This window comes from Natator depressus, chromosome 1 (assembly GCF_965152275.1).
Source record: "Natator depressus isolate rNatDep1 chromosome 1, rNatDep2.hap1, whole genome shotgun sequence".
NCBI classification, from domain to species: Eukaryota; Metazoa; Chordata; order Testudines; family Cheloniidae; genus Natator; species Natator depressus.
In genome coordinates, this window is record NC_134234.1 from 68,141,757 (window position 1) to 68,158,803 (window position 17,047).

General features: G+C 40.8%; 1 protein-coding gene across 1 annotated transcript in view; it reads left to right on the plus strand.

Moving 5' to 3' along the window:
* The window catches only part of TDRD3 (tudor domain containing 3), a 302,953-nt gene that overhangs the window by 198,348 nt on the left and 87,558 nt on the right, over window positions 1-17,047 (plus strand). The window contains exons 6-8 of the mRNA XM_074961727.1: window positions 9,251-9,322; window positions 11,507-11,656; window positions 12,451-12,591. Of these exons, the coding sequence (XP_074817828.1) occupies window positions 9,251-9,322; window positions 11,507-11,656; window positions 12,451-12,591 (363 nt within the window). The remainder of the gene's footprint in view (window positions 1-9,250; window positions 9,323-11,506; window positions 11,657-12,450; window positions 12,592-17,047) is intronic.

Genomic DNA, 17,047 nt, shown 5'->3' on the forward strand with positions numbered 1-17,047 from the left:
AAATAGGAATTATGTTAGCAATTCTCCAATCATAGGGTACAACTCCTGAGTTTACAGATTCATTATAAATTCTTGCTAATGGGCTTGCAATTTCGGGCGCCAATTCCTTTAATATTCTTGGATGATTATCTGGGCCCCCCGATTTAGTCCCATTAAACTGTTTGAGTTTCGCTTCTACCTCAGATATGGTAATATCTACCTCCATATCCTCATTCCCATTTGTCATGCTACCATTATCCCTAAGATCCTCTTTAGCCTTATTAAAGACTGAGGCAAAGTATTTGTTTAGATATTGGGCCATGCCTAGATTATCCTTACCTCCCCTCCATCCTCGGTGTTTAGTGGTCACACTTCTTCTTTCTTTGTTTTCTTCTTATTTATATGACTATAGAACCTTTTACTATTGGTTTTAATTCCCTTTGGAAGGTCCAACTCTACTTGACTTTTAGCCTGTCTCACTTTATCCCTACATGTTCTGACCTCAGTAAGGTAGCTTTCCTTGCTTTCCTCCCATCTTCCACTCCCTGTATGCTTTCTGCTTTTTCTTAATCACCTCTCTGAGATACTTGTTCATCCAGCTTGGTCTACAATTCCTGCCTATGAATTTTTTCCCCTTTCTTGGGATGCAGGCTTCCGATAGCTTCTGCAGCTTTGGTTTAAAGTAACCCCAGGCCTCCTCTACCTTTAGATCCATAAGTTCTTCAGTCCAATCCACTTCCCTAACTAATTTCCTTAATTTTTGAAAGTCAGCCCTTTTGAAATCAAAAACCCTAGTTGCAGATTTATTTTTGTTAATCCTTCCGTTCAGTTTGAACTGAATTAGCTCATGATCACTTGAACCAAGATTATCCCCTACAACCATTTCTTCTATGAGTTCCTCACTACTCACCAAAACCAAATCTAAAATGGCATCCCCTCTAGTCGGTTCAGCAACTACTTGATGAAGGAATCCATCAGCTATCACATCTCGGAAAATCGGAGCCCTATTATTATTACTAGCACTCGTCCTCCAGTCTATATCTGGGAAGTTAAAGTCTCCCATGATCACGCAGTTTCCATTAGTATTTACTTTATTAAAAACATTAAAAAGGGCTCCATCCATATCCAAATTAGATCCCGGCTGTCTATAGCACACCCCAAGCACTATCGCAGGGGCGGCTTTAATAGTTTTCTTCCCCAATGTAATTTTTGCCCAGACGGACTCTGTCTTATCCATTCCATCACTTCTTATTTCTTTACATTCTACCTCATCCTTTATATACAATGCTACTCCACCACCTTTACCTTTATTTCGGTCTTTCCTAAACAGCACATACCCTTCAATACCTGTAGTCCAGTCATGACTACTATTCCACCATGTTTCTGTTATCCCTATCATATCTGGTTTCACTTCCTGCACCAGTAGCTCTAGTTCCTCCATTTTGTTACCTAGGGTCCTTGCATTGGTGTACAAACATCTTAATTTTTGCTGTTTGGCCTCGCTCACATTCTGTACCCTATTAGGCACGGTCATTCTACAGCCAGGATAACCTATTAGACTGTTATCCACACTGCCCTTCCTCTTTATATACATTCTCCTACCCATGGCTGTATCCTTTCTTACTTCGTTTTCTTTCCTCTCAATGCTAAAATCTGGCGTGGAGATTACCTGGACATCTCCCCCAGATTCCTACTTTAAAGCTCTCTTAATCAGTTGTGCCAGCCTCCATCCTAGAAGTCTATTTCCTTCCCTACTCAGATGAAGTCCATCCCGAGACAACTGTCCTCTGTCCATGAATGCCTGCCAGTGGCCATACATCCCAAAGCTCTCCTTATCACACCACTGCTTAAGCCATCTGTTGATAGTCATAATCTTGTCACACCTTTGTTGCCCTTCTCTAGGAACAGGCAGAATCCCACTAAAGATCACCTGAGCCTCAATTTCCTTAAGCGTCTTCCCCAGCCTAGCATAGTGTCCCTTAATACTTTCCAGCGAGAATCTAGCCATATCATTTGTTCCCACATGAAGGATAATTAGGGGATTCTTTCCTGCTCCCTTTAGGATCCTTTTCAACCTCAGGTCTATATCCCGTCTCTTAGCACCCGGAAGACAACACACCCTTCTATTCTCTGGATCAGCTCTGGTTACAGGCCTGTCTATTCTTCTCAGTAAAGAGTCCCTGATCACATAGACCTGCCTTTTCCTGGTGACAGTGCTATTCTCCACTCTATCCCCTGTTCCCTCTGGCTGCAAGTTCTTTCCATTCCTATTCTCCCTTGTAATCCTCTTCAACCCATCCTGTATCCTCCTGGGGCTCATATTTGGTGTAGTCTCCATTGACTCTTTCCCTTTTCCTATAGGACTAGTCGCTCTTCTCTTCTTCCTTGACCTTCTACCTTCAGCAACTACCTGCTGAGCCCCTTCTTCATTTTCCAACTCTGCAAACCTGTTCTTGAGCTCTATTTCTCTTTCACTAGCCATCTTTTCCTCTGCCTGGTTCTTTTAGTCACATGCTTCTACTGACCACTTTCCTCACCCAGTCTCCCCTCAGAATTCCTTAGCCCTGCTTCCATCTGCAAGTCTGAGCTTTTCCCTTCAGATACCTCATGTCTTTGCTCCATAATCTGCTCAAACTCCTTCCTAAACTCAACCAGACTTTCCACCTGCATCTCCAAACCTCGGATCTTTTCCTCCATCAGCTCTATCAGACAGCATTTCATGCAGACAAAACTCTTACCAAGTATCCCCTCCAGGATCATGTACATACTGCAGCTTCCACATCCAGTCATCTTCATTGTGTCTTCCACTACATGGGTGTGTCCCACTTCTGCCTCTGTATCTGTCATAGCCTTCCCACCTAAATCCTGTTAATCTGGGAAGCACAAACCACACCAAAACACCACCACCCACAGCAAAACCAAATCCCAAACAAGTACCACAATACAAACTCCCCCTCAAACTCCCCTGTTTCCAGCTCTGTTTGCTGGCTCCTGTGCCACTGCAGCTGTCTGTGCCACTGCCTGACTGGCTGGATAACTTTATAGGACCCCTAGTCAGAGAAGCCCCGCCCCCTAATCAGGGCTCAGCTTCTCTCCCAGCACAAAGCCCCAACAAGCCTCTCCACATACAAATACTACCAATACAAAACCAAATAGAAATACCTTCTCCTCCAACAGAACTCCCACTCAAACTCCCCTGTTTACAGCTCTGTTTGCTGGCTCCTGTGCCGCTGCAGCTGGAGGATGGTCCATATGGATGCTAGTAAATTCTGCTTTAGGTGATGAGTGACAACATTTGATGGGTCTGTATATATTACATAATATAGACACACATAGAGAAATTCTTAATAACAAAGAAGTGGGGGGGACGGACTGTATGATGGGTAGGTGACATGCAAACTACTGAACAGATATGAGCCTCTCCTTTTGTTGTATGAATGTATTGGAGTGTTCCTTTATAATTACTAATCTCAGTGGAATAATCCAAGCACATCTGGTAGGGTGAAGGAGCTCCAATTAAACATTTTGAAATTTTTTTGAAAAACGAAAAGTTGTAGTAGCTCTTTTAGGAACAGATGCAGATACTGGGTTTTTTTGAGTGATGTCCATGTTGTATTCAACGGAGGGGTTATGCACGTGCACCATGTGCCTGGAGCCGGAGCTTTTGGAAATAGTTCATGTAAAACCACACATGTACCGCCTTGTGGTTTTGCCCGAGGCGATAAAGAATGCAGCGAGCCACCGGTTTCTCCAGTTCCTTTTCTCTGCCACATGGTCCAAGTCGGAGCTTCTACTCTCCTATCAGCCTTGTGACCCACTTTCCAAAATTTTACAAAAATATCCTTAGTACTGTCCATACACCAATGCCCATCCTTCCGACCCTCTTTTGGAGACTGCCTCAAACACTTTCTGCCAGCATGGAAAGCCATAACAATGGACAAGTGGGTCCTAGATATTATCTAGGGTGGCTACGTCATAGAGTTTACAGCGATGCCCCCATATTGCCCTCTTCCTTGGTCCAAATGCGTGCAACACGCACGCAATGACTTCCTCCAACTAGAGGATGACTCCCTGTTGCGGAGGGGAACTCTGGAACTAATCCCAGTTCCCTTTCAGAGAACAGGGTTCTACTTGAGCTACTTCCTAGTCTCTCTCCCCTCCCTCCCCCCAAGTGGAGGATGGGCACTGATATTGGATCTTTGATGCCTCATCTGTTCGATTTCCAAACCAAGATTCTGCATGGTCACACTTGCAACAATCATTCCCTCCCTAGAAAAAGGCATATGGTTTACGGCTTTCGATATGCAGGATGCCTACTTCCATATTGATATACACCTGACAAACAGAAGGTTCCTGAGGTTCAAGGTGGGACCTCAGCTTTTTCAGTACAGGGTTCTACTGTTTGACTTACCACTGCCCCACGAGTGTTCACAAAAGTTTTCTCAGTGGTGGCAGCTTATCTCAGGCGTCAGAGGATCCTCATTTTTCGCTATCTGGATGACTGGCTCATAGCATCACAGTCAAAGAAGAGGCACAGGAATTGATGTCCCAACTGCTTCTACTACTCTTCTCTCTGGGGCCCGGTGTCAACATCGAATAATCAACTTTATGCCATAACACAATCCCTGGAGTTCATAGGAGCTTGCATAGATGAGACTTCCACATAAACTTATCTACCATGGGAAAGATGCCTCGCTTTCTTGGGACATATGATGGCCTGCACATACGTCACGCCCTTCGCTCACCTTTATTTGCACCACCTTCAACTCTGGCTACAAAGGATCTACTCCTCCGTGCATCAACCTATTCACACTCTGGTATGCATGCCACCAGAATTCTCTCCTCATTACAATGGTGGATGAACCCAGTATGAGTCTATTCGGGAATGACCTTCCTCCCATCTGCAACCACCATGACTATCATAATGGATGCGTCCCTCATGGGTGACCGCATGACACAAGGCACCTGAACAACATAGGAGTTCCGGATGCACATAAACATATTGGAACTCCGGGCAGTATGCAAAGTTTGCCAGGCATTTTTGCCAAACATCCAGGACTGATATGTACTTGCCATATCAGACAACACTACTGCAGTCTTCTGTATAAACAAGCAAGGGGGAAACGAAATCCCGAGCTCTGAATACAGAAGCTATATGCCTGTGGTAATGGTGCGTTGTGCACAAAATTGTTTTGACAGCAACCTAACTGACTGGCACCCAGAATGTGATTGCTGATGCTCTCACAGAAACTTTGCAACCAACCACAAATGAGAATTGCATGACTCTGTAATCGCGGACATCTTTGGCTGATGGGAACCCCAGCAAGTGATCTTTTCAAATCCCACAACACCACCAAATATAGCCAGGATTGTTCAAAGGGAGGAACTGGAGCCCAATCACAGGGGGATGCCCTAGTCATTGATTGGTCAGACAGCATGAACTCTGCCTTCCTCGCCTTACCCTCCTAGCATGAATAATCCATAAAATCAAATGAGAGAAAGCAACAACCATTCTGATCTCCCTTTTCTGGCCTCGGCAGTTGTGCCTCCTGCTTCTCCTCTGCATTTCAAAGCACCCTTCACTCTCACTTCGGGCATTCCCGGAGCTACTGACTCAACACAATAGCATATTCAGACTTCCAACCTGCACACTGTTCAACTGATGGCTTGGTTTTTGGATGGACACCGCCACTAGCTCAGGAGTGCTCTCTGTCCTTTCAAGTAGCAGGAAAGATTCCACAAGATGCCTGTATTGAGTCAAATGGACGCATTTCATTTCCTGGGCTACATGACGGGGCCTGGTCTCCAGAGTGGCATCCCAATACTCTTGGAGTATTTACTCTTTCTGAAGGACTCAAGGCTGGCTCTCAATTCCATCAAGGTGCATTCAGCTGCCATTAGAACTTTTCACCCACTGGTGGATGGCCAGTCCATTTTTGCCCACCCCCTACCTGTATGGTCCTGGAAGGGCCTTTTTTGAAAATTCCCCCCCGCCCCATTCAGCCTATTGTCCCCTAATGGGACCTTAACCTCGTCTTCACCTCATTGATGACCACCACCTTCGAACCTATGGTCTCCTTCTCTCTATCTCTCTTTTTTATGAATGTTGCTTTCCTCATCACCATTACATTGTCTAGGAGGACTGGCAAACTGGGAGCCATGGTGGCTAACCCACTCTTCACGACTTTCCGTAAAGACCAGGTCTCTCTATGCCTTCACCCCAAGTTTCTACCCAGGGTGATTTCCCCGTTCCACCTCAATCAAGCCATACATTTACCTACCTCCGAACAGTACTACTTTCAAAAGCTCTGGCTCCTGATGCATGGCGCATGTGCAAAACCCCTCAGTGGAATACAGATGGGGACCACACATCCCAAAGAATCTCCAGTTACAGGTCAGCAATTTTGTTTTTAAAATAATTGTGTGTGTTGTCAGTTTGATATTCCATATATGCAGGAGGGAGTTTCATCAATTTCCAAAGTAAGTTCCATAATGGAGCAGATCTGTTTCTTCTAATATTCTGCCTATTGCAATAGCCAATATCGCATGCCTCAGATGAGAGAGTCAAAGTCCTATATTTTACTTAATTGTGAAGTTATTTACCATTGGAGTGGTATTTCTTTTGTTCCCAGAAGATCATCTTAATCAGAAGTAATTATAGTATTTATAGTCCTTGTAATTGTATCTTAGCCAATGTAACCACATGAACTATTTTTATTCCTATAAATGAATAATCCTTTTGTGAATCTCACTAAGCTTATTTACTTCAGTGATACATCTTGGATCAGTTTTTTTTACAGACACTCCTTATGGCCCTGATTTATTAAAGCACTGAAATAAGTGCTTAACATTTAGCATGTTCTCTAGTGCTTTCATGAATAGGAATGCTTTCCTGAAGCAGGCCCATAAGAAGAAGGGGGAAATTATGAAGGGGAATAATTCCTATTCCTTGATATTTTGTAGTATTGTTAGCACTATTAAAACTACTGTTGCAATTCACCCCAGAAGTGGCTGAATTGCTCTGAGGATGAAATTAAATATTTTATATAGATAGTAATTTTTAAACGCTCATGAAAGGCCCCATATAAATCACTTTTTATGCAAGATACTGTGTAATTTTCTTTTTACTGTTTTAAATTATACTAGTCTTATGGCTTTCAAAGCCTTATTATTTTTGTGTTCTTGGTAAGGGCATATAGGAATGTCCATTTGTGTTCGATATTATGTTGATGAGAGCATAGTGTAAACACCTATATAGCTACTGTTTATTGGTATATGTCTATTATTTCTTCTCATGTGTGTCCTTTTTAAACTAAGTAGTCTTTTAAATCTCTCATTTTATGAAAACAGTTCTTTTCCTGAAATATACATTTGCCCCTTTTCTAGAGCTTTCTTGTTTCTGCTAAGTTTGCAGCTGAGTATAGTCAAGCCTCTGCTGTAATTTATTTGGAAGTAGGGAGAAGGTGGGACTGTATAAGGCTATGTCTACACTTAAAATGCTACAGCGCTTCAGCGTAGACACTCACTACAGTGACTATAGGATTTCCCGATCGCTGGAGGTAATCCACCTCCCTGAAAGGCGGGGGTAGCTAGTCAGTGGAAGAATTCTTCCATCAACCTAATGCTGTCTACAACAAGGGTTAGGTCAACATAGCTGTATCTCTCAAAACTGTGGATTTTTCAAACCCTTGAGAGATATAGCTGTGCTGATGTAAGTTTCAGTGTAGACTAGCCTTATTACTTTGCGCACAGTAATGTCTTCCACTCAAGGATCTCAAAGCACTTTATACATATTAATTCACAAACTCAAACAGGCAGATAGTATTTGCATTTTAATGATGGGCAAACTGAAATACAGAGAAGTTATTACTCTAAATTTATATGATGAGGCTAGGTCTACACTATGACTTTCTGCTGGCATAGCTATTAGAGCTAGGTGAAATTTTTCAAACAAGTAGTCAATTCTCTGAAAAATGCAGTTTTGGTTGACCCAAAACTAATCTTCTCTCTGTCTGATTCAGAGAAGGGATTTGAATCCACACCCTCTTCCGCCTAGCTCAGTGTCTTAATCATCAGGCTATAGAGTTGTTCTCACTCTCTATCTTTGGCCGAGTGAATATTTAAATATTTATACAAAATGGAATAGCATCAACAGGAGAGATGCAGAACAGAATAGGCCCTGATCCTTCAATGAGCTCTGCACAGACAAGCCCCTTTTGTACATTGTACATTTTTGTCAGAACTAAATGAATAATTATAGTAGTAAATTCTTAATGTAAGTGTTAGAAATATAGAGTCATACAGTTTGAGGCCAGAAGGGACCACCAGATCATGTAGTCTGACCTCCTGCATATGACAGGACACCAAAACCACCTAGAACCCCACACAAAACTCAGCAATCTAAATTAGATCAAGGTAGTATAGTAGTGATTATAGTACTGATTTCTAAATAATTTTTTTGAATTAATGAAAGTGAAATAATTGACTGTTCACTTCAGATTACATCATTTCATATTATTTCATTAACATTTGGTGTTTACCCTAAAAAATCTACAAACTACTCAATTTATATTAATTTATTTTTATAGCTAATGTACAGAAAATAGTTATCAAGAATGTAATTTTTCAGTTACTAAACACCCTGTACTGCTACGTGGTGCAGTAAAATAAATACCCTTTCCAGCAAGCGTTCCCTATTCAGTTAGACAACTTTTTCTTTTTATATGGTATGCTGAAGATCAGATAATGTATGCACAGCTTGGAAGCTGCGTTAATGTCAATTTGTATTTCTCACTAGAGTCTTTCCTTTTCCTGAAATTAGGTGTGGGTTGGTGTTGAACTTGGGGGTGAAGAGGTGGTAAGTTACACATCTGGTATGATTGTGGTTTCAGAAATCTACATCAGAGGGTTAGCAGTGAGGTATATCAGCTGCCACTCTTTTCATATTCTAGCTTCATCTCTCTGTTTTAGGATACAGTGCATAGGTTGCTACTGAATGACTAGCTAATTCTTATGTTGTGAAGGACTTTGCTTTTGAAAAAATTTACCTTATCTAAGTGATATTGATATTAAAGGGCTTTTCCTGTTTGAGGTTGATAAAAGGCATAAAGGTTTGATAAAAGGCATAAAGGAAACATTTTTATAATGTTCAGGAATTTTTTATCTTGCTACTTCCATTGACTTCCTAAAATACTGAGACGTTTGTCAGATAACCTTGCCATGTTTTCATTTGCAACTTGTTAATGAAAAGCTGTTTTTTTAAATTTTACAGAGTTTATCAAAACACAATAGAAGTAACATTGGAACAGAAGGTGGACCACCCCCTTTTGTGCCATTTGGGCAGGTATAGTAGTCTTTTTTTTTTTTTTTTTTTAACTTTTGACCTTGGTATAGATGTAATCAGGATTAATATTTTGTAAAATAATTTTAAAATCATAGTGACTAGAAGTTCTATTGTTAGAATGGATAGAGTGACTATTTGCCTAACTAATAGGAAATGTGAAGTCTTTATTTTAATACATTCTTTTTGATGTTTCAATATAACATACTTTTTTACGTGTTTTCAAAATGTTAGTTAAATGCTTACCACTATGGCAAATTGATTCTTTAGATAATTCGGAACATTGCTGATTCCAACACCTCATAGATTTCAAGTCATGATCAAAATTGTCCCTTTACAATTAAAAAAAATAATAAAATCCCAAAACACCCTGAAAATAACTTAAAATGCAATCTAATGGCTATTGAAAATATGTGGGAAAGAGAGATTACTTTTCAGTATATTTGACCTTGGTAGATTGAAGTCAGGGGTGTCAGGCTCTAATCCTTTATAAGTAACTGAAACATTTTGCCATAGACACCATAGCAGATATCAAGGCTAACATTCAATACATTGTCCAAGATAATACTGGCTGTGGACAATGAGGGAATTGTGTATTATTTTTATGACTATCATATGCCCTGCAGTTATCTCTGATATTAACCTGCCTAACTGCCAAGAGTTAAATTAAAAGAAACCGTTAAGGGAGAAACCAATGGAAAATGAAACAATGACACACATGAGAGTCCTGGAGGAAACCAAGGAAAAGCTTTTTATTGGGGAATACCCCAACTGACTCATCCAGGCTTGGATGGTCTACTCTTAGGCTGAGCCTAAGATCAAAGGGAATCCTAAATTTAAGAAAAAATGCTGTCCTTGGGAAAGAGGAGTGTGAGAATGGGTTGTGAGCACATGGAAGCTGACACCCAGATTGGCAGAGGTAGGGGGAGTACGCTGTGAGCGGGACAGGTTCACTGATGTGAGTAATCTGCACCTCCCAGAGCTACTGATAGGCTAAATTTTTAGAAGGAAGAGCACATCAGATCTTTCATTCTATTAACTCATTTAGGAAAATGCTTTATGCCTTTGAGGAATGAACATATAATGCTTAGTTTTGAAGACACTGCTTTGTGTCACTGTTAATATACGCTTTCACTGGCTCCCAAATGGAAACTCTTACAGGAGCCAAAATTGAGTTGTTAACATAGTTATGAGCCAGTGGGACTTCAGCCTAGAGATCTAGTCTGTAAGTGGTCAAACGTGAGGTTCCGCCCAGAATTAGGTGCAGAAGGCCCGGTCTGTCACCTAAGAGATGCATTTGAGGGGGACTAAAAAGGGGTCTGAGGCACAGTTTGCCCTGTAGCCATGTCTCTGGCTGACTGCTTAATTGTTTCTGTTCAGACCACAATATCTTGGACCCCTAAAAATAAAATAAATAGTATCTAGTTGTGTCTTTGTGAATTCCAGATATTTCACAGGAGCAGGCTTGGACTTCAGGTTATTTATTAAGATCCCTAATAACGCCTGCAATCAATCATGTGATGATACTGGTGGATCCTTGGATACCTGCCAAAGTACTGAACTTGATCAACCCATCATCCAGAGAATTGTTCAAGACTAGTTATCTTTGAGACCCGATAACTCTAAGTGGTTGGCAAATACAAAATGCTGCTCCACTATCAGATATCTGGTGTGTATGTGAGCCAAAATATACAACTTTAGGGATGCCTAAAGTTAAACACTTAATAGATTTTAGAGGTGTTGTGCATCCCCAACTCACACAGAAGACAATGGGATTTGCTTTAATACCTCTGATGATCATTTTTATTTAGGGGTTTACCTAATGAATTTATGGCTAGCGCCTGCGAGCCAAGTTCAAAAATTTTAACTTTGGCTTTTGAAAACTTCCCCTTATAATTTTTCTTGCCACATTTCCCTGGCAACTGGATCTTCCATCTTTGGAGGGTTAGACTGTGTGCCAAAATTTTGATCCCCTCCTCCTTTACTAGAGGTGAAAGTTTGAAGGCCACTTTCTCCCATGGACCAGACATATGTTGTAAACCAAGATGTTTAGTTGTCCTAACTATATATTTTTTGTGATTAACTCTTTTCAAAAGTTAATACTCTAATGAAATATGAATATTTTGTTCTGTAACTGAAAATAGAAAGGAGAGAGTAAATTTCTGTAATACTGCTTTTGTGTTACAGAAATGTGTGTCTTCTGTGCAACTGGACAGCAGGGAACTTGATCAGAGAAAGACTCTGCAAATGATGAGCACTGCTAAGCCTGTTGGAGACAATGATGAATTTGAAAAACAGAGAACAGCTGCTATTGCAGAAGTAGCAAAGAGCAAGGAGGTTAGAATATACATTTGCTACAGTATTTTACTTACTGTACTTCATTATTTTAGTTTTTTCAAGTATTTATTTCCTTAATGTGAGTCACATTATGGTGTCTGTTTTCTTAAGTTCCTTTGTCTACCAAATATTTAGAAAAATAAAAAATCTAAGGCAATGAGTCTTTGGAAATATGAGGTGTGTTCTCCCTTTTTTAAAGAGATAATATGATGTAGATTGACCACAGAATATTTTCTTGTGGATCTAATTTTGACCTAACCAAGTCTGCTAAAATATGCATGAATTTTATAATTCAGTTTTGCTTTATGCAGACAGTACAATTTGAGTAAGCAAAACTTGCTTACTAGGCGGCTTGTATTGAAGCTATTTTGATGCTGAGATTAAGGTAATGGTATTAAATTCAACCACTATTTCCAACTCCCAAAAAACTTTGATTCATTGTGTTCGGTAATGTTGAATTGTATGGAACTTAACATGGTTAATCCTTGGGTTATTTTATATCCTTCCTTACACTTTTCCATTTGATTTTATTTTTATGATTTGCCTCAGAGTAACTCATAAAACTTAAAATTATATCACTGTTTTTACAGCCTCGCCTGGACATAGGGGAGAAGGGAAATTCTAGCTAGTAAATTACTCTGTTATTTTATGGAAATTAACATTTTATTTGTCTATATAAAGGATAACGATAAACATTTAGGTACCTGAGATTTACTGCATTTTTCTGTAGCATCTTAAAGGTTATTTTCCTAATTGTGTTGTTTACTGAAGGTTTTTTCCCTTCTTATCTAAAGACCAAGACATTTGGAGGAGGCGGTGGCAGTACTAGAAGCAATCTTAATGTGAGTGCTGGAGGGAATCGAAACAGGGAAGTGTTCCAGAAAGAAAAGATAACAAAACCTGAGGGGAAAAATGAAGGTGTCTATCGTGAACTGGTAAGGCTGAGGATCTAAATGGAACCTTAAATATCAGTATTTGACATGTAGACTAAAAACTATGAGATAGTGAATTTTCCTTCAGTTTCTATAAAAGGTTGTATAGATTTCTGTATTTTACTCTCTGTTGAGATTGGTTTATTTTCATGGAATACCTAACTCATGGAGGATACAATTAATCAGGCTGTATATTGCAACTGAGTAGAAACTCTTACAAAACAAAAAATTGTAACATTTGTGTGGTAGGCTCATTACAGTAATATTTTTCTCTCTTGAATTTTAAAATAAATGCAGCAGTTTGCAAGTTGAAGTAACTTAACTGTTATAATCAACGGCAATTTTATACCACATTTTAAGAGCTCAAAGCAAGACATTTTAAGACTATTTTCCTTCTGGATTAATATTAGTTTATCATCAAAAGAATATGCTTACTGTTTCGTGTTTAAACCATGCAGTGAAGTACTGCTTCTGCTATTTTAACTGGTAATAAAAGAGGGAAACTCCTGTTAATTCTCATCCTGGAACCCCATGCTGTCTGGGTCACAAATAATGTCTCTTGTTTTGTAAGATGGGGGCCGCTGGCAGGAGGCTCAGAACTATCCATTTAAATTCAAAACAATATTTTCAAATCTATATCACAGTTACTTGGTGAGAAGTTGTCAAGATTCCTTCCCCACTCTGAACTCTAGGGTACAGATGTGGGGACCTGCATGAAAACCCCCTAAGCTTATTTTTACCAGCTTAGGTTAAAACTTCCCCAAGGTACAAACTATTTTATCTTTTGCCCTTTTGCCCTCCCCTAACCCTACACCCCCTTTCCTGGGGAAGGCTTGATAAAAATCCTCACCAATTTGCATAGGGGAACACAGACCCAAACCACTGGATCTCAAGAATAATGAAAAAGCAATCAGGTTCTTAAAAGAATAATTTTAATTGAAGAAAAAGTAAAAGAATCACCTCTGTAAAATCAGGATGGTAAATACCTTACGGGGTAATCAGACTCAAAACATAGAGAATCCCTCTAGGCAAAACCTTAAGTTACAAAAAGACACAAAAACAGGAATATACATTCCATTCAGCACAGTTTATTTTATCAGCCATTTAAACAAAACAGAATCTAACACATATCTAGCTAGATTACTTACTTAAGTTCTAAGGCTCCATTCCTTTTCTGTTCCCGGCAAAAACATCACACAGACATCTCCCCCCCTCCAAGTTTGAAAGTATCTTGTCTCCTCATTGGTCATTTTGGTCAGGTGCCAGTGAGGTTATCCTAGCTTGTTAACCCTTTACAGGTGAAAGGGTTTTTCCTCTGGCCAGGAGGGATTTTAAAGGTGTTTACCCTTCCCTTTATATTTATGACAGAAGTGTTATTAGTTATGTGAACTTTCAGAACACTTCACTGAGAAAAATTGATAGTATATACAAACAGTCCTTAAAAAAACCTGCATCTATTTTGCTCAGTCCGATGGTCTATAAGTTCATAAGGTTAGAAATGTTTTTCGCTATCAACAAACCATGAAAGATATTTTTAAGTATGTAATTGCAATTGACATTTTGTGTTTTAGTGCTGGAGGCAGACGTCTTGCTGGAAAGCGGTGTCATTTGTGACAATGGGGTAGCATTTGTGACAATAGAAGAGACAGTAAACTAGTTTCACCTGCTTTAATAATTGCTTAATAATATAAAAATATTGTGTATGTCTAGTTTTTCTTCCAACTGTTAAAACCATTGATAAAGCAGGTTAGAGACTGGTTTAAAGTAACTGTTTAATAGGATTTTTATACTGTGTGGGTCATAAATGCCATCTGTTTTCAGCAAGATGGCTGCCTCCAGCACTAGATTTAAAAATGCTAAATGTAATTAAAGACTTAAAAAAAAAAAAGTCAGAGATCATTAATGTGGTAAGTGTTTCTTACATTTATATCCTATGTGTTTCTGAGATACATGTCACAGATACCGTACAGGGTGCTGTTTATATGGAGTTGAAAAAATGGAATTTTTCATAAGTTGTTATAATATTCTGCCTTCCTCACATGACCAACTCCAACTGCATGAGGGGTGTAGTGCTTAGGTTGACATAGGGTGATGCAGTGTCAGTCTAGACACACAATTACATCAACTTCAGTGATTTCCAGGAAGTGTCCCACAATGCCCCCCCACTCCATGGTCTGGTCACTATTTTGAGCTCCACTGCCAGATATACAGGTACATGCCCTTCTCCTTTTAAAGCCCCATGAATTTTTGAAATTCCGTTTCCTGTTTGCTCAGCATGGAGAGCTCACATATCAACTGCATGGCTGACCATGCTGGCTCTACACTGCAGACATGTTCCTGCCTGGAGTACACCAGAGGTGATGGATCTCCTGGGTCTATAGGGAAAAGAGGCTGTGCAGACATAGCTCTGATCCAACCATAGAAATGTCAATATCTATGAGCAAATCGCTTGGGGCATGGGAGCGAAGATCTACAACAGGGACATGCAGCAGTGCCATGTGAAAGTCAAGGACTCTGTGGCAGGTGTACTAGAAGTCAAGTTGCTCTGATGTGGAACTACAGACATGCCACTTTGACAAAGAGTTTCATACCATCCTTGGCAGTGACCCCATCACCATCTACAAGGGCCCCATGTGTACTTGGGAGGAGTCACAATCACAGGCTACCAGAGTGAATCCTGAGGACGAGGTGTTGGACAAGGAAGAGGAGGAGGAGAATGGGGGACAGGCAACCCGGGATCCAATGACTCAGTGAGCCAGGACCTCTTTTTGACTCCAGAGCAGTCGAACAAGTCCATACAGTACAGTATGGGAGAGCCTGATGAAGGGGGAGGAACAAGCTATCCCTGATAATGTTACGGCTAACCTGGTGGCTGAACTTTGTGACTTTGTCCTTACCCATAACTATTTTACATTTGGGGACAATGTATACCTTCAAATCAGCGGCACTGCTATGGGTATCCGCATGGCCCCACAGTATTCCAACATTTTTATGGCTGACTTAGAACAACGCTTCCTCAGCTCTCGTCCCCTAACGCCCCTACTTTACTTGCGCTATATTGATGACATCTTCATCATCTGGACCCATGGAAAAGAAGCCCTTGAGGAATTCCACCATGATTTCAACAATTTCCATCCCACCATCAACCTCAGCCTGGTCCAGTCCACACAAGAGATCCACTTCCTGGACACTACAGTGCTAATAAACGATGGTCACATAAACACCACTCTATACCGGAAACCTACTGACCTACCTACATGCCTCCAGCTTTCACCCTGACCACACCACACGATCCATCGTCTACAGCCAAGCTCTGCGATACAACCGCATTTGCTCCAACCCCTCAGACAGAGACAAACACCTTCAAGATCTCTATCAAGCATTCTTACAACTACAATACCCACCTGCGGAAGTGAAGAAACAGATTGATAGAGCCATAAGAGTTCCCAGAAGTCACCTACTACAGGACAGGCCTAACAAAGAAAATAACAGAACGCCACTAGCCGTCACCTTCAGCCCCCAACTAAAACCCCTCCAACGCATTATTAAGGATCTACAACCTATCCTGAAGGATGACCCAACACTCTCACCAATCCTGGGAGACAGGCCAGTCCTTGCCTACAGACAGCCCCCCAACCTGAAGCAAATACTCACCAGCAACCACATACCACACAACAGAACCACTAACCCAGGAACCTATCCTTGCAACAAAGCCCGTTGCCAACTGTGTCCACATATCAATGGCCCAACTTGATTATCATACACATTGTAAGGAGAGTGATCACTTTAGATAAGCTCTTGCCAGCAGGAGAGTGGGGTGGGGGAGGTATTTTTTCATGCTTTGTGTGTATAAAAGATCTTCTACACTTTCCACAGTATGCATCCGATGAAGTGAGCTGTAGCTCACGAAAGCTTATGCTCAAATAAATTGGTTAGTCTCTAAGGTGCCACAAGTACTCCTTTTCTTTTTGCAGTTTGATTTGATATTGCAGGGACACATCTGTTCATTTACTCATTGTTATCTTGCTACAAGACGTAGTGAAATAACCAATAGAGGTAGAGTTGCTATCTGCTTCTCATTCCCCTGTACAGTTAGGCAGAGGGGACCCTGCAGAACAGTTTGTTATGTGTATGAAGATGTCCTGTGAATCCTCCATGGAGATCTCGAGGAAACTTTCCTGGAGGTACTCTGCAATCCTCTATTGAAGACTACCGGGAATGGCTGCCTTATTTCTTCCACACTTTTCCACACCACTCAGCAGGCATCATTGCAGCGCACAGGCTAGTAGCCTATGGACCCGGTCTGCAGCTAGACATGTGCAGGAGCAGCTCCCTTTCAGCCTCCGTTACTCTCAGGAATGAGATATCAGCTGAAGTCACCACTGCCTGTGGAAAATGGTGCCAGTATTCAGTTTAGTTACCCTACCTGCATATACTCATGCCTGTGAGCTCCCCTCCC